Below are 24,424 nucleotides of genomic sequence, written 5' to 3' on the forward strand. Positions count from 1 at the left end.
CAATGATCTCTCTCTCTCTCTCTTTCTCTCCCTCTCTCCATTTGATTGGAAAAGGTAAGAGAGTGGAACTGTTAAATCGGTTTCTAACTGCAATAACGGATTAGGACCAAAAATGATGCAAAACAACAGTGCTATTATTAAATTGTTTATCTGCCAAGATAAGTAGGGTTTTATCTACTGTAGATAAAGCTGCATTCTCCCTAAAATATTTGTTGCCAGGGGCTGCCTCTAAATCCAACTCTGACATTCAAAGCACCAATGACTTGGGTGTGACCAACTGGTTTCACCAGCTAAAGCAGGATACCTTACTAGATAAATGCAATGCATTACACACAAGTCTGCTCTTGAAGGATCCTGAAGAATTCAGAAACTTTATATAATACAAAACTCTATATCTAGAGTACTGGCTGGAATTAAAGCATATGAACACATCACATCACTTCTTTATGAACTTCATTGGTTCCCAGTTAATTTTTTATCCCTATTTGAAAAACTCCTGTCTTCGAGGTTGAGAAGTAACAATTTCTTTTTATTCAGCTACTGCAGTGCCTATGCAGCTTCTATAATGTTTTCTTTCCTCATTTCAATAAAATAAAGACCACATCATTCAAATATGACCAGCTTTATTAAAGCTACGCCTTTTTTGCATATGAGGTACAGTATCTGCTATTAATAAAATATATTTCCAGCATATTCCACAATGAAATGTTGCAAAGGTGTATTTGATCTGTAGTTCATGTTTCTGACACTTTGGTTCGAAGTTTATCTCTTGGTAGGAGATGGTTCCTGTGGTCTTATCCAACATCCAGGTGCTATAAACACAAACACATATAGTATTTGTTGGATTGTGCACATAGTAAGGAGCTAAACTTCATTTCACATGGGTGAAACTATAAGAGACCTTTGAACAAGAGATCTTTGAACATTGTACCCCTCTCCCCCAAATGCAGAGTAAAATAAGTTGTGTACATTATTTGCTTCTCATGCTGCACAGAAAGAGGACAACAGAAATAATTGTTGGGTCTTTTCCCTATTCAATATAAAGAGATAGAAAGTTGAAAACTGATATTATTAAGTAGAAGCAAAGTTAACAAAAGCTTTTTTTCAATATCCTTTCTTCACCTGGGTAGAAGATTTAAAGTGAATCAAAAAAACCAATCCTATAGAAACCATGAGCTGGTAGGACTGCTTGGAATTACAGTCTCTTCTACTTCTTATTCAATCATCTGAGATCTGACACTGGACTTGATGTCATCTTCCCAAAGCCTTTCTCAGATGAAGCTGTCTTTAAATTTAAAAGAACTGTCATGGGATTAGATAACAGAAAACTATGGAAAAGGCAGGACTTTCCCATGTACTTTCTATGTACTCTTGCTTTTTCAAATGAATCTAATGTTTTAAAAACAACTTACAAGAGGGATATTAGAAGAATGGCTTCAGATACTAATTCAGCAATTACACACAGTCTGATTTGAATCAATTCAATTTGATTAGAGTCTGGGATGGACTTTGAAAAGATATTTTGAAATTAATTGAAAGACTCTTTCCCATAGGAAATGGCTGATATTTTGAATTCCAGAAAATATGATAGAATGGGTTTTGAAGATTAGACACTAGAGGTAGCCAGAAGGAACATTATAATTAAAGGAGAAGAACACCTATTCAACTTGATAACAGACTGGAGCAAAATACTTTAACTTTGGAAGTACTAACCTTACAATAAAGTAGAATTAAATCATCTTGTCATGTTTCTTGTCTGGTTTACCAAGGAGGACTGACAGAAATTAATTTTAAGAATGTCTGTCATTATATATATAGACTGTGTGTGTATGTAAACCTACTTCACAGTCCTATCAAACAAACATAGATTGATAGATTTCTGTGGACTTTTATGGCCATTATCTATTGGGCAGTGTTAGATTTCAGTATTTAGTAACTGAGACCACCTAAAATAAATTTCAAATATATTCAGTCTGGCTCCAACTTTAAACTAGTTTGAAGAGGTCCAGAAACTTGCTAAGAATCAAATAGGTATTTTAGTACAACTTCTTTTGTGTTTGTTTTCATCTCCTTAGATCCTTGTTTTTTGCAATTAAATGTATGAGATGATTTGGAAGCATCTCAAATGATTGAAAATTATTTTGGTATTGTTTCCTCCTTTATTTGTTCCATTAATTTAATAAATACAAAAGGATATGAACGTGCAAGAAATATTAGCACATTAGTAATATTCAATGTTTTCTACATACTCTGTGGTTTCCCAGGGCTTGTGTTGCTAACACTGCTTTCAAAAGATGAATGGAAATTGTGTATTGTCTCCTGTAAAATTTTTCTCTCTCGTCCCTGTTGAAATTCATAATTAAAAAAAGGAACAAAAGCTCAGTTGATATACTTACATATATTATTACAGTAATTAGTGAAAAATCCCCTAAAGATCTACCTTTAAGACATAGTTTATTCCCGAATATCAGGAAAAGGAATGCCAGTGCTTCTAGCCTTTACATATTGCCAAGACTACTCAGTTTGAATTACATCAAATTAAACATCACTTATCCTACCAACCATATATTTTGGTCTGATACATACTTAACAAACTTTGTTTGAAGTACCAAAATAAACTGTGTTGGGAGAGTGGAATAATAAGTGTTTGACCTGAAGATGCTGTTCACAATTGTATTATTAGATCAGAATAATGACCAGGTAGACAAGCTGTAATCATTTGATGTGAAGTGTAAAATATTTCAGCAATGCCATGCAATAGACATATAAAAATAAAAAGGAGTTCCATAAATTCTGAAATTCCAAACCAAACCAGAATCACCTGTAAATATCTAATATAGGTGTCAGCCCAAGATACTAATGTACTGGTTCTATAATGATTATATCCCTCAATGATTCTAACAGGTTAAAATTGCTCAATATAATAATGACTACTGTGCTGTAAATAATTACAAACAGACTGTACCCATTGGAAAACAAAAGGCAAAATAATAACCATAAAGTACTTTTTTTAGATAGTCAGAATTACCTTTCCTGCATTTAACTCTGAAATAACTGTTAGGATTTGCTGTCTAGAACCATCAGTCTTAATTCCCAGTTCCTTCAAATCCCCATCTGTAAGAGTGAGAAAAGCTTCCATATCCACCTGTTGAAACATGAATCATGAATACATTTCTCTTAAATTATGAAGCAGCCTGTGGACTAAAAGGCACTGCACTCTTCTCCATTACTTTGATTCCAAGAAATTTAAGTCCCAGACAATTTTGTATGTCTTGAATGTAACATATCTTAGAAAATCCTGATTTTAAAGTTAATACAAATTCAGTAGCTGGCTTTATGCCTAAGTGCCCACCTTTTTGATAATAACTGTCCTACTTCAGAAATATTATTGAGGGTCAATAATAATATATATAACATACTTTAAATATTGTAAAGCATTTGCTGATGTTATATATTCTCTCCTATCCTTTACTACTAAATTAGTTTAAGCTTATGCAAGCAAAATGTTTCTATCTTTTGTTTCCTGTAATAGAATTAAAAATTAGAAAAATGCATTAAAACTGTAAAATACATAATTAATAAAACAAGGAAGTGCAACTGGACTATAAAAGTTTATTTCATTATAATATTGATTAAATAAACACCAATTCTATTTGAGCAAGGCATTAGAACATGAACATTAGTAGAATCTTATTTGCCTTTTGGTATATGACTTAACAGAATAACAGATTTCAAAGAGACCTTGGAGGTCTTCTAGTCCAACAGTCTGCTCAAGCAGCAGAACTTATACCATTCTGGCCAAATGGTTGTCCAATCTCTTTCTTAAAAACCTCCAGTGATGGAATGCCCACAACTTCTAAAGGCAAGTCGTTCCACTGGTAATTGTTCCCACTGTCAGGAAATTTCTCATTAGTTCTAGGTTGGTTCTCTCCTTGATTAGTTTCCATCCATTGCTTCTTATCCCACCTTCTGGTGCTTTAGAAAATGGGTTGACCCGCTCTTCTTTATGGCAGCCCCTCAAATATTGGAACACTGCTGTCATGTCACCTCAGTCCTTTTCACTAGACTAAACATACCCAATTCCTGCAACCGTTCTTCATGTTTTAGTCTCCACCTCCCTAATCAACTTTGTTGCTCTTCTCAGCACTCTTTCCAGAATCTCAACATCTTTTTTATATTGTGGCAACAAAAATTGGATGCAATATTTCAAGTATGGTCTTATCAAGGCATTATAAAGCAGTACTAACACTAGTACTAAAATCAGAGATCTTGATTTTATCTCTGTTATGCAGCCTAGGATTATATTGGCTTTTTTGGTGGCTGCAGCACACTGCTGGCTCATATTTAAGTGGTTGTCTACTAGGACTCCTAGACCCCTCTCGCAGTTGCTGCTATTCACCCAGGTTCCACCTATTCTATATCTGTACATTTGGTTTTTCTTGCCTAAATGTAAAACCTCACTTTTGTCACTATTGAATTTCATTTCGCTAGGTTAGGGTCCAGTGTTCAAGTCTGTCAATCTTCAGCCTATCTTCTGGGATATTGGCTGTTCCTGCCATCTTGGTGTCATCTGCAAATTTGATGAGTTGTCTTTCTATTCCCTCATCTAAATCATTTATATTGAAGAGTAGTGGGCCTAAAACAAAAGCTTGGGGTACCCCACTACTTACTTCCCTCCATGTAGATCAGTAGTGGGTTAAAATTTAGTTTGCTACCGGTTCGCTTGTGTGTGCATGCTTATGTGCACATGATGCTTCTACGCATGCACAGAAGTGTCTGGGTGGGTGGGCGGAGCCTCCCGCCACCACCGCTACTGGTTCACCCGATGCGGGGCAAACCAGTAGCAACCCACCACTGATGCAGATGTAGTTCTATTAAGAACTATACATTGACTGCACTTTTTTTTATTTATTTATTTGATTTTTATACCGCCCTTCTCCCGAAGGACTCAGGGCGGTGTACAGGCAGAATAAAACCAACAAAGAACAATATACAATATACAAAATTAAAATCAGTTAAAAACTTATTAAATGAGCCTGAAAAATTTAAGAAATTTACCATAAAACCAATAACCCCATTAAAATTGCTAAAAATTTAAGTTTAAAATTTCATTCAAGCCAGCCCCGCGCGAATAAAAAGATATGTTTTCAGTTCGCGACGGAATGTCCGAAGGTCAGATATCTGGCGTAAGCCGGGGAGTTCGCTCCAGAGTGTGGGGCCCCACAGAGAAGGCCCGTCCTGGGCCCACCAGCCGACATTGTTTGGCGGATGGCACCCTGAGGAGTCCCTCTCTGTGAGAGCGTACGGGTCGGTGGGAGGCATGTGGTAGCAGTAGGCGGTCCCGTAAGTACCCAGGTCCTAAGCCATGGAGCGCCTTAAAGGTCGTGACTAACACCTTAAAGTGCACCCGAGAGGCCACAGGTAGCCAGTGCAGCCTGCGCAGGAGAGGTGTTACATGGGAGCTGCGTGCAGCTCCCTCTATCACCCGCTGCCGCGCTCTGACTAACTGAAGCCTCCGGACGCACTTCAAGGGAGCCCCATGTAGAGAGCATTACAATAATCCAAGCGAGAGGTAACGAGCGCATGAGTGACCGTGCATAAGGCATCCCGATCAAGGAAGGGACGCAACTGCCGAACCAGACGAACCTGGTGGAAGGCCCTCCTGGAGACGGCCGTCAAATGATCTTCAAACGACAGCCGGTCATCCAGGAGGACACCCAAGTTGCGCACCCTATCCTTTGGGGCCAATAACTGCTTCAACAGCCAGCCGCGGTTGCAGCTGGCTGAATCGGGATGCCGGCATCCACAGCCACTCCGTCTTGGAGGGATTAAGCTTGAGCCTGTTTCTCCCCATCCAGACCCGTACGGCCTCCAAACACCGGGACAGCACTTCAACAGCTTCATTGGGGTGGCCCGGGGTGGAAAAGTACAGCTGGGTGTCGTCAGCGTACTGCTGGTATCTCACCCCAAAGCCACTGATGATCTCACCCAGCGGCTTCATATAGATGTTGAACAGCAGGGGCGAGAGGATCGACCCCTGCGGGACCCCACAAGTGAGGCCCCTCGCGGTCCACCTCTGCCCCCCCGTCAACACCGTCTGCGACCGGTCAGAGAGATAGGAGGAGAACCACCGATATACGGTGCCTCCCACTCCCAATCCCTCCAACCGGCGCAGCAGGATACCATGGTCGATGGTATCAAAAGCCGCTGAGAGGTCTAACAGGACCAGAGCAGAGGAATAACCCCTGTCCCTGGCCCTCCAGAGATCATCCACCAATGCGACCAAAGCCGTCTCTGTGCTGTATCCGGGTCGGAAACCGGACTGGAACGGGTCCAGATAGACATCTTCATCCAGGTACTGGGGTAGCTGTCGAGCCACAGCACTCTCTACAACCTTCGCAACAAAGCGAAGATTGGAGATCGGACGATAGTTACTTAAAATAGCTGGGTCCAGAGAAGGCTTCTTAAGGAGGGGTCTCACCACCGCCTCTTTCAAGGCGGCGGGGAAAACTCCCTCCAACAAAGAAGCATTGATAATCCTCTGGAGCCAGCCTCGTGTCACTTCCTGAGTAGCCAGTACCAGCCAGGAAGGGCACGGGTCCAGTAAACATGTCGTGGCATGGAGCCTCCCCAATAACCTGTCCACGTCCTCGGGAGCCACAGGATCAAACTGATCCCAAACAGACTCAACAAGACGTGCCTCCTCTCCCCCGCTTGGATCATCCCAAATTCGGTCCAGATCGTCCCGGAGCTGAGCGATTTTATCGTATAGATAACCACTAAACTCCTCGGCACGCCCCTGCAAGGGTCATCCCGCACCTCCTGATGAAGGAGGCGGGTCACCAAACAGGGCGGCCGGGCGGTTATCTGCCGACGCAATGAGGGTGGAGGCGAGACGCCTCGCCTCCCCCATTGCCACTAGGTAGGTCCTAGTATAGGACCTAACTAGTGTCCGATCAGCTTCGGAGCGACTGGACCTCCAAGTGCTCTCTAGGCGTCTTCGCCGGCGTTTCATCTCCCTCAGCCCCTCGGAGAACCAAGGGGCCAAACGAGACCTACGCCGGGTCAGAGGCCGCAAAGGCACGACACGGTCCAAGGCCCCCGCCGCGGCCTGTTCCCAGGCCGCGACGAGTTCCTCAGTCGTGCCGTGGGCCAGATCCTCAGGGAAAGGCCCAAGCTCCGTCAGGAACCTCTCAGGGTCCATCAGGCGCCTGGGACGGAACCAACGTATAGGTTCCGTCTCCCTGCGATGGTGAATGGCGGTTCGGAAGTCAAGGCGAAGGAGAAAATGATCGGACCATGACATTGGTTCTGTTACTAAATCATCTAGTACCAGATCATTTAACCACTGACCAGAGATATAAATCAAGTCCAGCGTGCCTCCCCCCATGTGCGTAGGGCCATCATTTATTCGAGTCAGGTCTAAGGCCGTCATGGAAGCCTCAAACTCCCGAGCTGCCGTTGATGACAAGCCAACTGACGGCAGGTTGAAGTCCCCCATAACAATAAGTCTGGGGGTCTCAACCGCCACAGCGGCAAGCACCTCCAACAGCTCTGGCAGGGCTGTGGTCACGCAGCAAGGAGCCAGGTACGTGACCAACAAGCCCAACTGGCTCCTATGGCCCCACCGCACATAGAGGATTCACAGCGGGCAATCTGAGGAACAGTGGCCTCCCTCGGCTCTAGATCTTCCTTAATGACAACCGCCACCCCCCCACCCCTACCTTGGGCCCTCGGCTGATGAAATGCTCGGAAACCTGGAGGACACATCTCAACGAGGGGAACTCCCCCCTCTGGGCCCAACCAGGTCTCCGTGATGCCCATAAGGTCCGCGGACCCCGCCTGAATAAGATCACAGATCAGGGGGGCCTTGTTAACCACGGACCGGGCATTACACAACATCAGCCAAGGTCCAAGCTCTGAGGATCATGGCCACCTGAGGAACGGGTGGGGCTGGGGGCGAGCACGCGATCGCATTTAGACATCGAACACGTGCTCCCAACTCTCGATACGGCCTCCCCCCCCCGCCATATCTGCCCCTCCCACTTACCGTACAGATCGAAAAGCCCTCTGAACCTGGAACATCGCCCTCCCCCGCCGCCTTCGGACAAGATAGCAAAGTGCCGCGAACTAGCACAGGGGCTGGATCCCTCCCCGGCGGGGTTTCCCCCCCACCCCTCAAATCCCTCCTCCCTTAAAACCCCTTATTAAAAAATCTATTTAAAAAACCCCATAAGTTCTTCTTGCTCGCGTGCCACCTCTCTGGGTCCCAAGACCCTTCGTTGAGGTAGGCCCTCGATAACTTGGAGGGCCATTCTTGCGAGGCGGGGGAACCTCGCAATCGTAGTAGTTCGGCGGGTGTATATCTCATGGAGCGATAGTCCAGATAGTCGCGGTAAAAGTGTCCATCCTAGGCCGTTCAGAGATGTATCCGTCGTAAACAAAGATCACCAAGGGCCCATAAAAGATGGCCAACCATATGGGTCCAAGTCCGTAGGAGTCCGTGGGACCACAAGAATGAAAAGGTCTCCACACTCTCGGCTGCGCACCGTTACGGGACAAAGCCCCGTACAGTACGCAAATTGAGATAACGACGTCCATGCCCTCATGCCATCCATGTCTCCTCCTTAAGGCCAGCCGATTATGGTCTTAGTCCTGGGCCCATTTATGGTCTTAGTCCTGGGCCCACTTAGTCCTGGGCCCATTTATGGCCCTAACAAGCCACAGAGCCAATGATGAAGTTGTGGAAGCCATCTCTCAGTTCCAGATGGAGAAGCGACTGAGGAAAAAAGAAATCGACCGCAGATAGCAATTGCGGTGATTATGGCAGGCTGTGGCAAGAACCAGCAATGGGGAGCAATGGGGAGCAAACGATGTTCCGGTCCCCAAGGAGGGAAAAAGGAGGGAGAAAAGGGGGGGGGATGTCCAAGCCATACAAGTCCCATCCCGGCAGTCGTGGCTAGCGACGCCCCAAACCGGCAGTCGTGGCTAACAACGCCCCAAACAATGTTCGGGACGCTGCTCAGCCTCGTTGGTATCCTTCCCCGGCCAGAACGGCTGGGGAACAGCTGAAGCACGTCGGGCGTCTTCTCGCGCCCCCCCCTACATGGTGGGACGCTGCTCAGCCTCGTTGGTGTCCTTTGGTGTTGATGTCCTTCCCCAGCCGAAACGGCTGGAGAACAGCTGAGTCGCGCCGGGCGTCTTCTCGCGCCCCCCCCAACATGGCGGCCGCCATTCGCTGCCGTTCGCTGCTTATTAGCATACTCCGGCCCCGTACTCGGCAACCGAGAGTCCAATGAGGCCCAAAGACCTCGTTCCCGGCTGCCGAGAAGATGACAAAGCCGGGCCGGGGTACCAGCAGCTAGGCAGGCGATGGGAAGGCATCACGACCCAGGGATTCACCAGCCGCACTCTCCGTGAGTATTCAAAACGCCGCCATAACGCGCACGCGCAGAAGAAGAAGTTTTACTTTTGTTATGAATCTATCTGGTTTTGATGCCGTCTATCCCACATTTTTCTAACTTACTAAGAATAGGTCAAATGCCTTACTGAAATTGAAGTATACTATGTCCACAGCATTTTGCTAGTCACTTTGTCAAAAAATGAAATAAAATTTGTTTGGCATGATCCATTTGTGACAAACCCATGTTGGCTTTTGGTTGAACCTTTACTTGTTTCTAGATGTTTGCAGATCTGTTGCTTTATTATCTTTTCCAAGATCTTCCCAGGTAATTTTGTCAGGCTGATTGGTCTGTAGTATCCTGGATCTACTTTTTTCCCTTTTTTCAAGATGGGAACCACACAAGCTCTTTTCCAGTCCTCTGGTAGTTCCCCTTTGGTTAAGGGAGTCTTGGTTATGGCTTGATCATCATTCTTAATGGCATTTGGACTGTTTCATATTGATTTCTTATTAATATAGTTTTATGTATTATTGTTACCAATCCAATTTACTTGTTTAGTCATATACATTTTCCAAATATGTATATATCTTTAAACATTTACACTTAAATTCTGGAGGCACTGACCTAGAAAAATGACATAATTCTTTTTGAGACAGAAGTTTTTAGGAACCGTTGTTCTTGGAAAAGTCACCTCTGTAGCTATGTGATAAATGTATGTTATTTCCGAGAATGGTTGAATTGTTTTTGCATTTTTAAAAGAAAAATTATATAAGTTCTGAAATATAGATATACCATAGATACAGCTTCAGACACACACATAAATGTACACTCAAGAGAGAATCACCCACTCTCTCTCTCTCACACACACACACATATCTCCCCCAGAAGGATCCTGAGGAGATTAAAGATTTTATCTTTTCCTCCCTCCCTTCCACTCCAGAGGTTATGCTGACTGCCAAAAGAATGGGTGAGGGTTTCAGGTAATCCACAGGCCTTCAGTTTCTCAGATAGTTTCTACAATGTTCCAAATTTAGCTCTATCAAAACAAAATACTTATAGATATGATTGATAGGACTGCCTATTAATACATTTGAAAAAGTAAAGGCAGCTCCAAACTAGTCCCACATTTTCTGCATAGGATTAAACAGAAACCAAATGTTATTTGCAGAATTAAAAGTTTAACAGTTTTGACTAGGATTAAGACATCACCATCTTTGTAGATGGGATTATTGTGTTCCACAGTTTCTGAAAAAAAAACACCAGATGTTAAATTTTGAAATTACATTTTGGTGAAATAAATCAATATTTTTGAAAAAGTAATTCTTGCAGTGCTATAATATACAAGCCAAAAAGATTTACCTCCTGCTCTTCAAAGATAGGCTGGTACTTTTCAAGAGAGAGTTTTTTCAGGATACCTGTAAGTTCATCTTTAAATTAAAGGGAAAAAATAAATGTTTTAATTTATGTTAATTGCATTATAAGAATTGTAAAATAATGTTGCACAGTTATGCTTGAGTGAAAATCAAGATGAAAGTGAAAAGAAGCCTGCTTTCAAACATTCTGGGCAAGATAATTCCTGTAATCTGTATACTACTGTAACAGACACAGAACAAAATCAAGATGGTTTGTATATTCCATATATAACAAATCAATGACCCCATCTTTTTCTACTGTTTCTTGTTTTAAACTGCTGTTGTGAACCACCCAGAGTTGTGTTTCCTAAGATGGGCACCCAGACAAGACTTTTAAATAAACAATAATTATAACAGAGTATACATCACATTCACAATGTGAAAATGAATATGTACAAAAGGTGATGTAAGAGAAATGTATCTTGCGCATTTTACCACCTCCATTCTGGTTGTTGTTACCGTTTCATTTTTCTCCATTTTGCTATCTAGGCAAAATTTGAATGGGCAGTCTAACTCCCACTTGGCAGTATACCAGATAATATACTGCCAAGTGGGAGTTAGACTGCCCATCCAAATTTTGCCTAGGTCAAGTGCAGGAAACATTGGTGATTTTGAATGGTTTGTGCCTTATCATCCACAAGCAATATTGATTTTCAGGTTTGTTCAATTTCTTCTCCCTTTGCCAATTGCCACAATTTCCGTCTTATCTTGAACAGTTTTGAGCAGACCACAATACCATCTCTCACCTTCCCTATGTAAGTTGCTTAGAAGCCATTGCTCAAAAGCGATGAGAGAAAATATATTACTAATTAAACATAGCATCAGGAGCATGAGTTCAGATGTGCACCTTCTGTCCCAAGAATAAAAAATAAATCACAGTGATGGCCTACCCTACTCAGAATGAATATCCAGTGATTGTGCCCAAGAGACTAAAATACATTGCAGTGACATTCTAAGATGGTGTCATCTAACAAAACTCTTTTGTATTGCCAATTATGTATAGCAATAGCACTTAGTCTAAGTGCTTTACAGCCCTCTCTAAGTGGTTTACAGAGTCAGCATATTGTCCCCAACAAAATTATGTCCTCATTTTACCAACCTCTGAAGAATGGAAGGCTGAGTCAACCTTGAGCTGGTGAGAATTGAACTGTCGAACTGTTGGCGGCTGGCAGTCAGCAGAATTAGCCTGCAGTACTACATTCTAACCACTATACCACCACTACTTACCTTCATCAGTTAAAGTCCCACTACTGGAGCCACCACTGCTTTTCCCTTGTCTGTGTGAAGAAGAAAGTGAAGACTCAGCACTTTGTATCTTGGGGGATGGTAATGGAGATGGTGATGGTGTGAGTGTTGGGGACGTGCTTTTAGATGTAGAAGAATTCTCAGAAGGAGGCTTTTGGTTCACATCCAATTTCTGTTTTACCTAACAAAAATATAGAAACTTTTCTGTTACTAAAATATGTCACTTAAAAAAAAAGTTTAAATAAACACATCTATTGGGTATTTCTATGTAAATTATCTCAATGAACATTAAAAAGTAGCAATTAGTAATAAGCTATTCTAAGTACTGGAAAATAGAGATTTCTGCTTAGCTAGTAGTGTGAGCACTACAAAAAATATTTGCTGAAAAACTGGAACCTTCGATATCCTTTATGGATTAGTGCCAGAAAAGCCCATATCATTTATTTATTCTTAAGAGCTCAAGAAGTCTGCTAATTTTAAATATTTTGCATTTACAGAACACAAATAGAAAATACAGTTTATCTCACAGCTGATCTATCATTTGAAGTAAAACATACATTATTAACTGAAAATGTGTAACTTGAGGCAACTCTACAACTATTTCCTGAAACTGTTTCTTTCCATTTTTAATTTATTGCTAAATGTGTGCTGCTAGAATTTATACAATGTAATTTATGTAATTAAACATTTATTTATATTCATATTTATTTTAGTGTACTCCAAGAGCATATGCGCCAAGACAAATTCCTTGTGTGTCCAATCACACTTGGCCAATAAAGAATTCTATTCTATTCTATTCTATTCTGTTCTGTTCTGTTCTGTTCTGTTCTGTTCTGTTCTATTCTATTCTATTCTATTCTATTCTAACAAATACCTGCTTTTCTTTCTCTTTTAAAATATGCTAAAAAAATACAATATCAAAAAATGATATGCAGTCTTTTTTTTTTTAATTCTAAAAGCTCTTTAACATTTTGTGGGTGGGTGGGAGGCTGTGAGAAGCCAGGAAATGACACAGCAACCAAGACCCTCATTTTTTCAAATACTATCTTTCTGGTAGCCATTTATTTTTAAAAAAAAACTATAGAAATGCCTCTGTTCATCAAAGAGTAAGAAATATATTTTGATTATTTCCTACGTATATAATATTGATGGAAAATGATAAATTATGTTCCACAGCAAGAACTATTCCCTTATGCTTAGAATAGAATTATATTTCATATGTTTTGAGAATAAAATTTCCCCAATTATAAAAGGCAGCTTTTCAGATATAGGAAACATAGAAAAAGGTAAAGGTTTCCCTGTCCAGTCAGTTCCAACTTTAGGGGGCAGTGCTCATCTCTGTTTCTTAGCCCAGGCAGCCAGTGCTAACTGAAGACATTTCTGTGGCCATGTGGCCAACATGACTGTACTATGAAGCACAGAATGCTGTTAATGTACTAAAGAACCTTAGCACTTGAAACAAATTATCTTCTATTGTGAGCATCATGAAGGAAAGAGACAGAATGGAATAGACTCAGTAAGCCTATATTTGTTACAGGCAGGTGGAAATCTAACACTGAGCAATCTGCAAGGATCAATATAATTTTATACTTGGCAATGACAACCACAGCGACTGAATTCCCATATCAAGATCTCATTAAACACAATTATACTAAAATATACATTTGTCTACCTCTATTCAATATCAATTTGAATGCTTGGGTGGGAGAGGAGAAACAGGTGGGTGGAGAAACAGCACTGGCAAATACAAACGTTACTTGGCAAGCATCTGAATAATGTTTGTTTTGTTAATATGCCCAAAGCTTATGGAAGGGGGCAGTTTGTAGCCAATATTCAAAAGCTAAGCATTATCAAATGTGCAGGACCTATTTCACAGACAAAAGCCAGGAAAAGCTCCAGGCCCAGACAAGATAACTCCTTCTTGCTTAAAAGTCTGTGCTGACCAATTGGCCCCCATCTTCACCCATATTTTCAATAAATCACTAGAGATGTGCTATGTTCCTTCTTGCTTCAAACGCTCTACCATCATCCCAGTGCCGAAGAAGCCCACCATCAAGGAACTGAATGACTACAGACCAGTTGCTCTAACATCTGTAGTCATGAAAACCTTTGAAAGGCTAGTGCTTTCCTACCTGAAAACCATCACGAATCCGCTCTTAGACCCCTTGCAATTTGCATACCGAGCAAATAGATCAACAGATGATGCTGTTAATATGGCTCTGCACTACATCCTACAACATCTTGAGTCTCCAAAGACCTATGCAAGGGTCCTTTTTGTAGACTTTAGTTCAGCATTCAATACCATCATTCCAGACATTCTTCTAACTAAGCTAAACCAGCTACAGGTACCGGAACAGACTTGTAAGTGGATCACAAGCTTCCTAACAAACAGGAAGCAGCAGGTGAAGCTAAGCAAGATCACATCAAATACCTGTACAATTAGCACAGGGGCCCCAAGGCTGTGTGCTCTCCCACTTCTCTTCTCTCTGTATACCAATGACTGCATCTCCAATGATCCATTTGTTAAGCTACTGAAGTTCGCAGATGACACAACAGTGATTGGTCTCATTCGAGACAATGACGAATCCGCATATAGGCGAGAGGTCGAGCGACTAGCCTTGTGGTGCAACCAAAACAATCTGGAACTGAACACACTCAAAACCGTAGAAATGGTGGTAGACTTTAGGAAAACCCTTCCATACTTCCACCTCTCACAATACTTGACAACACAGTATCAACAGTAGAAACCTTCAAATTTCTGGGTTCTATCATATCGCAAGATCTCAAATGGACAGCTAACATCAAAACATCATTAAAAAGGACATCAAAGAATGTTCTTTCTGCGCCAACTCAGTAAGCTCAAACTGCCCAAGGAGCTGCTGATCCAATTCTACAGAGGAATTATTGAGTCTGTCATTTGCACCTCTATAACTGTCTGGTTCGGTTCTGCAACCCAACAAGAAAACACAGACTTCAGAGGATAATTAGAACTGCAGAAAATAATTGCTACCAACTTGCCTTCCATTGAGGACCTGTATACTGCACGAATCAAGAAGAGGGCCGTGAAAATATTTGCAGATCCCTCGCATCCTGGACATAAACTGTTTCAACTCCTACCCTCAAAACGACGCTATAGAGCACTGCACACCAGAACAACTAGACACAAGAACAGTTTTTTCCCGAAGGCCATCACTCTACTAAACAAATAATTCCCTCAACACTGTCAGACTATTTACTGAATCTGCACTACTATTAATCGTTTCATAGTTCCCATCACCAATCTCTTTCCACTTATGACTGTATGACTATAACTTGTTGCTGGCAATCCTTATGATTTATATTGATATATTGATCATCAATTGTGTTGTAAATGTTGTATCTTGATGAACATATCTTTTCTTTTATGTACACTGAGAGCATATGCACCAAGACAAATTCCTTGTGTGTCCAATCACACTTGGCCAATAAAATTCTATTCTATTCTATTCTATGTGCTTAGGATAGATATGCAAATAAACTACAGAACATTCTGGAAGGCTATATCAAACTATTCCATGTTGTTGCCAAGAAAAAACATGGCAGTATCCACAAAATCACAAGAGGCCAAACCCAGGGGTGAAATTCACTTACCTTCCCTATGGGTTTGCAACTGTGTGCGCGACAGAGAAATCATATTATACTTCAACTTGTAACATAAGCTTACAAAACCTTCTGTATCTCTTTGGACTACTTACTTCCCTTATAAGAACTACTCTTACTGACAAGTAGTTTCAATAGAAAAAAATGACAATCCCCCCCAAGCCATCTTAGTTTAAAAGGAAGTCATAAAAAACCATAGATACAGTTGAACATTGTTTGCAATTTAATTTTTTGTAACTAGATTATAGCCACTCTGACCAAGAAAACACATTACTTATATTTATGGGCTGATCAGTGTATAATTTTAGTATGCTTTATACCTGTAAACCATGGCAAATGGGTTTAAACATCAACTATGCCAGAAACAAATAACCATTATACCGATCACTGAGTCAAACTATTGAGCCATCTGGTTTTCAGTCAAATCTTTATTTTAAGCTTTTAGTGGACAATAGTTAAATATGATAACCTCCCCAAAATTCATTTGGTTTATTTAATTTATGATCATAGACTAAATGATATAAACTGAAAAGAAAAAGGAAGAATATGTCTTACAAATGATGCATGGTTATAAAACCAGACAATAGGAAGATTTAAAATTCTTATCTAGGGACAGAATATTTATGTTGCTGAGTCAAAATTTTACTTCTGATCTTGAAAGCAGCATGGCAATAGAATTTGGCTACTGCTGATCAACCAGCAACAGTTGAATATAGAAACAGTCCTGGAACTCAGCTTTCAACAAAGGACTTTACCTCCGCCATTTCTAGCTTCAAGATGCAGCTGCAGATTAGTGTCTCTTTACTACTGGCATTATCATTTTGCACACAGTACTAGAACCAAAGTAATGGTTCCTATATCAAAAAGTTGGAGCATTCTTTAAAATGTGGTAATAAATATATTCTTTCTTTATTTGCATTTATATCCCGCCCTTCTCCGAAGACGAAGACTATATTCATAGTCTAAGATGCCACAACCCTTTGTGTAATAACTAATTACTGCATTTACTGAGAGTTCGATGTAGGCTTAAAGTATCAAGCTTAAACTGAGAGACTGTGAGTTCTAGTCCCACTTTAGACACAAAGGCAGAAGGGTGAACTTTGGCCAGTCTCTTTCTCAGCTCTAGGTAGGTAGAAGCTACTTTGAAAACTTGCCAAAAAACTGGAGGGATTAGTCCAGACAATTACCAGGAATCAACACTGACTTGAAGGCATTCATTCATTCATTCATTCATTCATTCATTCATTCATTCATTCATTCATTCATACATACATACATATATACATAATTACATACATAATTACATGACAGAGTTACATTTAACCTATAAATGTATATATATATATTATATATTGTTTTTCTTAAAAAAAATAAATTACAATGCATGCTTATTTAGTAGTTTTGAGATAAGAATAATAAACGTAACCTTAAGAATATGTCCATTTCCAATGGTCTGTGCATTTTCCACATCAGGAGGACAAGATGAAATTAAGCCTCCTATAATTGGCTGTTGACTTGGTTTTGGTTCAGATATGCCAGCAGCTTTTTTTCTTTGAGCTGCAATTTGAGATAAAACGCTATCTGCGCTACCACCTTAAAATAGATAGGAAGATATTTTAAATTGTAACAAACCACACTTTATTCTTCTAATTTTAAAAAAACAATGTTTTAACAAGTAGCATTAAAACAATCTGTTTAACAAAGGTGCATTTTAATTTAAAAGGAATTATTTTAAAGTTGTAACTGAAATGTTCTATTTGAGATAGTAATGGCAGCTCAATTATATGTACGTATGTAGGAGATGGATTTTAACTATTGTCTAACAATGTGTCATAAACCAAGCAGAATTTACAGGTCCAAGTGCAAAGTGGATTCAGATCCAGAACAGAAATGCCAGGTTTGAGAGATAAGAAGCTCACAAAGACTGAGTGGGATAATATTAAAGATGAGTAAGGCTTGAAGAGGAGGTTATCAGCAGTTACCAGGGCACATAGAAACAAAGGTCTAAAAAGGCAAATACTATATAATTTATGGGTACACGTTGCTCTAAATAAAAAGACCAGCCTCTTTTCTTCTCCGTATTAATTAAATGATACAATGTCACCTTGCATTTATCAATTTATTTGGTAGCCAGCTTAGAGGACTAGCAGAAAGAAAAACTGTTCTTCTGTGGTCCACTTGGTTTCCATTTTACTGTCGTAAGAAACACACAAGCATTGCAGGCTAAAAAAGGAAAGACAGATTATTCTGCACCTCTTTCAAAAGCATGCTGGCTTGAAAATAAAAAAAAATGGTGCTCACATTTATGTACAAGTAGCTTTGAAGGAGAATGGTCTTCCCTTATAGCTGCAATGGGCAAAAATAAAGTAGCTAATACTCTAGTTAAAATATTAGGGCCATGTACCTTTTTCTGAAAAACAAAAAGGTACTTCAGAAAAAGACAAAACTTCTAATGTTGCCTTAGTCTACAGCTCCTTCATGCAGCTGCATCTTTTTCCTGGGATGCAATTGCCATAATCCATAGCTATCTCTTGATCCTATGAAAAATATGCTTCATTTAAAGGTAAAGGTTCCCCTCGCACATACGTGCTAGTCATTTCTGACTCTAGGGGGCAGTGCTCATCTCCGTTTCTAAGCCAAAGAGCCAGCGCCGTCTGATGACAATTTTGTGGTCATGTGACTGGCATGACTAAACGCCGAAGGTGCATAGAATGCTGTTACCTTCCCACCAAGGTGGTCCCTATTTTTCTACTTGCATTTTTTACATGCTTTCGAACTACTATGTTGGCAGAAGCTGGGGCAAGTAACGGGAGCTCACTCTCTTATGTGGCACTAGGGATTCGAACCACCGAACTACTAACCTTTCTGATCGACAAGCTCGGCGTCTTAGCCACTGAGCTAAGCTCAGCATCCCCTTTTTCATTTAAATATTTGCAGTCAAATGGTACATATGCATTTACACATACTTCAAACAGTGGTGGGTTTCAAAATCTTTTACTATCGGTTCTGTGGGTGTGGCTTGGTGGGCGTTGCATGGCTTGATGGGCATGGCTTGGTGGGCATGGCAGGGGAAGGATACTGTAAAATCTCCATTCCCACCCCATTCCAGGGGAAGGTTACTGCAAAATCCCCATTTCTTCTCAATCAGCTGGGACTTGGGAGGCAGAGGATAGATGGGGCCAGTCAGAATTTTTACTACCGGTTCTCTGAACTACTCAAAATTTCCACTACTGGTTCTCCAGAACTGGTCAGAACCTGCTAAAACCCACCTCTGACTTCGAAGCACCTTTTGGCCTTCATGTCCAAAATACTGCCTAGCCCTCTCTTATATTATTATATTTAAAAGTATATTTTTTACATTTAAAATGTATAGACACCTGATTTATTATGCAGTTCTCCACCATGCCGGCTAACTCCTCCTACGCTGCTGGATCCACCAGAAGAATGAGGTGAATGGTTGAAATTACTTGAATTGCTGGGAGTTGGAGGTCTTCTTGCAAAAGTGGATAGTTTAATTGGTCTACTACCTCTGCTTAAGGATGTCTGGAAAAATACAGTTTAAGTAACTTTTTAGTACTAATATTTATAAAATAAATTCATTTTCACACAGATCTAAACATTCAAAAAAACAAAATGGGTAAACTGCAGAATAATTAAAATAAGTGGCATAACATATACATTCATTTGCGGTCACACTGAGAGACAAAACAGCACGGTACTTAAGAATTCTGAATTAAACCTTGGAGAAAAGCTAAATCATTTTAAAAGTTATTTGGGGATTGATGGTGAAATCTTTTTCAAATCTAATTATAAATGGATGATCAAATGCCAGTGTCTTTGTAATTTTACAGTCTAAATTTCTGCACTTATTTTATTAATCACAATAATTACTATTTTAAAAGAATCCAAGACTATAGCACAGAATGCTATATGGGAGTTCTTTTATACATGCATAGTACTTATATTATCTTTGTTTTCTTTTTAGATTGTTGTGCAACCTCCAGAATTGTATTCAGGGTGGTTGCCAAATGCGGTCAGTAATAAATAAATGGTGAAAATAAAGTGTATACAGGATAATATGATACAACTGGAGTATTGTATGTCAGAAAATAATATCATCGATAATTTTACAAAACCGCAGGATGCGATCAAACATAAAACATGTTGTGAGAGTTATGGGCTGAGATTGTTAGCCATTATATATTGTCCTGTCCAAAGGGAAGTATGTCAGGAAATTGTTATTTGCCTAACTAATTGGCCAGGCAATATATAAACTAACTATGTATGTTTGTATAAAGGCATGATATTGCTTTAAGGCTGTGCTGCATCATGCAAGCATCCTGATTGGTTGAGCTCTGTAGCCAATGTATAAAAGGACTACTAAATTATGGCTTGTGGGGAATCTACAGGGACGCTACAGCATTGTAACCTGATGACATGCTGCAACTGTATATTTGAGTTTTATGAACATTGCTTGATCATGGCTAGTTACTGATTCCTCAAGATACTGACTGTTGTGAATTGAACTGTGTTTTGCCGAACTGAAAGAAGACCTTGTTTGTTGTGCAAGTCTACATTGGTAAGAAGACCTGACTGACTTTATATGTGTATGACCTAGAATTGTTTTTGGATTATGACTTTGCCTTTTCCCTAAAAGTAAAGGAATATCAAACCCCAGTTTGTCTGCAAGTGATTGTTATTGTATACAACCAGTCGCAGTAGTTTTCATGCATAGGGTACTCTGCTCAACAGTCCACAATTTTCATTGTAAACCCAGATTACCCTTAACATAAAGTATAGTCAAATTTCAAAACACAAATTTAATTTATACAGTAGATGAACAAACAATGTATTTAAAGAACCCCAACATTTGACTATTAAACTTTAAATAAGTCTCTTACTTTGTCAGCACTATTGTCAATACTTGTCGATCTATGTGGAAAGCCAAGTCTTGTTTGTTCTTTGTTACCCTCTTTGTTCTGCGTTCTATCAGAATTCCACAACTCAAAACTTGAAGGTGGCAAGAAAGGCGGAATAACAGCTTTCAATTTGTCATTGGGCAGTCGTGTAAATGGAGCCCCACTTCTTAACTGACCAGGGGAAACAAAAAGGCAACAAAAATGTCAACAGTAAGATCTTTCATTACAACACTAATAAGAATATAAGTAATTCCTAAATAGCATTTACATGCATCATTGAATATAAGTTAATCATATAAAAGTAAAGTTGAACAGATTTTTTTCAAAAAGTAAACATTTTTCATTCAGGTTTAATTGTGATGATCCTGGATGAAAGGGAGACCTAACATGACACTAGGTCAAGCAGGTTTACCTTTGGAGGATGAGATTATGCTGAAAAGGCTTTGTTCAGTATAGCAGAAACAATTAGATGTTCAGTATTACTCTATAAGTCCAAGTTCTGTATCTGTGATTACGCCTAAGGTTGCATCAAACCTCTACAATAAGCAATAACTACCTGTGGAGGTTTTGGCTGCCCAATAGGTTATTCACTAATCCACAATTAAAAATCAAATTGAAGAATTTGAGAGAATCAAATAGAAAAGGAAAAAAATAAATGACATGGTGAATTGAAAACAATTAGAGCTCCATACAGGAACATTTTTTCCGTTTAGTTTACTCTGGTTTCTGCTCCAAGTCTTTGCCTGTTTAGCTACCTTTTCAACTTCATTATAATTACTAAAACAAACCCCTTCATTTTGAATTTCAATTTTTTCACCTTTCAAGCATTCTCAACCTTTTCTCTATGAAGTAGTACTTTTCTTAGTTGAATGCTCAAGTCCCAAGTAACTTTTGATAAATTGAGTTTCCTATTTTTTTTATTTTTAAGACATTCTACTTTGTTTCGTTTTATTTATTTTTTCTTAGTAAAGTTCAGACATCACTATTTATTTAGCACTTTATTTAATTTCCTTCTTCATTGGTCTTCCTGTGGCATGTCTGAAATCCTAATCAGGTAGTCTTCGACCTAGGACCAAACCTGAGACCGAAACTTTGGTTGCTAAGCAATGTAGTCATTAAGCGAGACATCACATGATCAGACCCAATTTTGTGATCATTTTTACCATGGTTATTAAGCAAATATGGCTTTACCACTTGGCGGAAACTGGCTGGGAAAGTCACAAATTGTGAACATGTAATTTCACAACACTGCAAGCAGTCGTAAATGTGAACAGTTTGCCAAGTGCCTGAATTTCAATCACATACCTGCAGGAATTGTTCAGGAATGCTGTAGCTTGTTCAACTATCATTAAGTTTGAAGATAGATTGTTAATCATTTTTACCAAGGCCGTTGTAATCATTGTTAAAACAAATAGTCCTAAATTGAAGATTACTTGTACAAGAAACCCTTCTAACCAACAGCATCTATAATATCCTTACCCTTAGATGCCTGCAACAGATTTAATAGATATGAAGATGTTCTTTTTTTTCAATCTGTAGCCCATGACGCTTCATATTTGGAACTACATTTCTCCAGTTATATTGGTGGAAGTTTAGGATGGATCAGAATTCAATAATTCTGTTTAATTCTGTTTAATTAAAACAGTAATTAAAAGCAAAAATTTCTACTAGTTTTAGCTGTCATAACTTTTATATGATGTATCTATTCTGTTTGGTATTTCATTTTATAGTGCCTTTCTGTATAAATATAGCTATATATATACCAATTAGAGATATTATTCTGTAACATCTACCAGTTCAACTAGTTTTTCTACAAACCCAAGTATTCAAAAATTATCCAATTTTATGTTTTTCAAGAGCATTCTCCTAATTCCCAGAACTGAAGTCATTTCGCATTCATTTACTCAATGATCGTTTTGAAGATATCATTCAATTCAGCATTGATTAAATTCAGCATTGGGAACTGGATTTTTCCAAATACAAGTTGCAGTCATTACAGATTCCAAGTCTTGCAATTATACTTTTGTAGCTCTTCCCATTTAGGTTCCCCATGCTGAAATAACTGTTCAGGATACTTTCTAATCGAACATTTCTAAAGCAATTTCTCATATACTGATAGAAACGGTCATCTGACTCTCTATCAAACAATTTTTGATTTAGTCCATGTTAATTCAAGGAACAGCAGCATTCTTTCCTCGTGATTTGCAGTCATAAACCAGGTTGCTTTTTTAACAGTATTACAGTGCACCACTGGAAGAAATGCTTTGGGAAACTATACTAACTGTTCCATTCCAAACAATCTGCAACATACAGTGGCTTCTTATTGTAATTATAGAAAAGTATACTATATTTTATATGGCTTTTCAACAAAACGATGTAGCTGTTATTTCACTGTTGGAATAATAGCAGATTTGAAGAAACCACCAGTCTTATTAAAATGCTAACAATATGTTAATCATCATCATTTTAGCCATTGTCTATCCATTTCAGGGTGAAGGCCTCTATTAACATATTAACATTAACATATTAATATTAACATATTAATATCCGATCAAATAGTCAAGGAATGGTAATTAATCCCCCTCCTTCCTTTCCTATTCTAGTGATTGTAAGTAGAGTTAATCTCCATGATTAAATCATGACTAACAGTAATAGGGACCTTCTGATATACATAACGGCCTTCATGTAAGCTGGTACCTACCACTATTGGCTTTAAAGCTAGGCTACCCATTATATATTTGTAAGCATAGACACAGTTCCTCACATATATAAACAGTGTACAGGTAGTCCTCATTTAGAGACTGCCTCATTTAGCCACTGTTTGCAGTTATGATAGAAATAAAAATAATTTTGTGAACAATCCTTATATTTAAGACAACTACATATCTGTAAAGCAAAGAAACACTGAAGTAAGATCATAAGGTAAGACCCGTGCGCTCCCACAGGGAGGGACTCCTCAGGGTGCCGTCAGCTAGGCAGTGCCGACTGGCGATGCCCAGGGGAAGGGCCTTTTCTGTGGGGGCTCCCACCCTCTGGAACGAGCTTCCCCCAGGACTTCGTCAACTTCCTGACCTTCGGACCTTCCGCCGCGAGCTTAAGACACATCTATTTATTTGCGCAGGACTGGACTAGATTCTTAAATTTTAATTGTTTAAATTTTAGATTTGGTTTTAACTTGGGGTTTTATTATTTATGTCTATTTTAAATATTCGGCCTATTTAATAAGTTTTTTAGATTAATGTTTTACTGTGTATATTTATGTTGTTTTTAGATGGCTGTACACCGCCCTGAGTCCCTAGGGAGATAGGGCGGTATAAAAATATGAATAAATAAAATAAAAATAAAATAAATAATAAATGTGTTCATGATTTCACTGAGCGACCACTTAACAACTGAATTGTTGGTTCCAACTGAAGTCACTAAACAAAGACTACCTGCAACTATGTATAGAAAAGCATGGTGACAGCCTTGAAGAAGGAACGCAATTACTAAAGACTATCTTAGAGACAAAGGGGGTGAGAAAGAAGTTGAAACCTGTCCTACCTACAGTAGATTCTCTTGGCTATAAGATGGGGACAGAGGAAAATAATGGACTGTGCAGAAATGAGTAAATTGATGTTTGAAATTAGAGAACAGGAAGATAAGTAATTTTATAAAGTATGGGACTTATTTTACCAATGGTTAGAAGAGAAATTATGATAAAGAAGAGTGGAGTTTTTAATAAGTTAAAAACTATTGAATGATATAATTGTCTCAAAATGATGGATAAAATAGGGTAATAAGACAAAATATTTTCCAGAATGATTAT

The 24,424-nt window shown here is 39.4% G+C and overlaps 1 protein-coding gene across 3 annotated transcripts in view; it reads right to left on the reverse strand.

Annotated features, from left to right (window-relative positions):
- Window positions 1-543: 543 nt before the first annotated feature.
- Window positions 544-24,424, reverse strand: part of ANKS6 (ankyrin repeat and sterile alpha motif domain containing 6) — a 36,578-nt gene continuing 12,697 nt past the window's right edge. The window contains exons 9-16 of one of the 3 annotated variants that reach the window (XM_058177787.1): window positions 20,599-20,787; window positions 19,075-19,240; window positions 17,124-17,290; window positions 12,041-12,239; window positions 10,761-10,828; window positions 3,029-3,145; window positions 2,250-2,343; window positions 544-812 (exon numbers count right to left, since the gene is read on the reverse strand). In XM_058177787.1, coding sequence (XP_058033770.1) covers window positions 763-812; window positions 2,250-2,343; window positions 3,029-3,145; window positions 10,761-10,828; window positions 12,041-12,239; window positions 17,124-17,290; window positions 19,075-19,240; window positions 20,599-20,787 — 1,050 coding nt within the window. In that variant the 3' untranslated portion in view covers window positions 544-762. The remainder of the gene's footprint in view (window positions 813-2,249; window positions 2,344-3,028; window positions 3,146-10,760; window positions 10,829-12,040; window positions 12,240-17,123; window positions 17,291-19,074; window positions 19,241-20,598; window positions 20,788-24,424) is intronic. The other 2 variants (XM_058177788.1, XM_058177789.1) reach the window with 2 other exon arrangements.

Source organism: Ahaetulla prasina, chromosome 3, assembly GCF_028640845.1.
Source record: "Ahaetulla prasina isolate Xishuangbanna chromosome 3, ASM2864084v1, whole genome shotgun sequence".
Classification (NCBI taxonomy): Eukaryota; Metazoa; Chordata; class Lepidosauria; order Squamata; family Colubridae; genus Ahaetulla; species Ahaetulla prasina.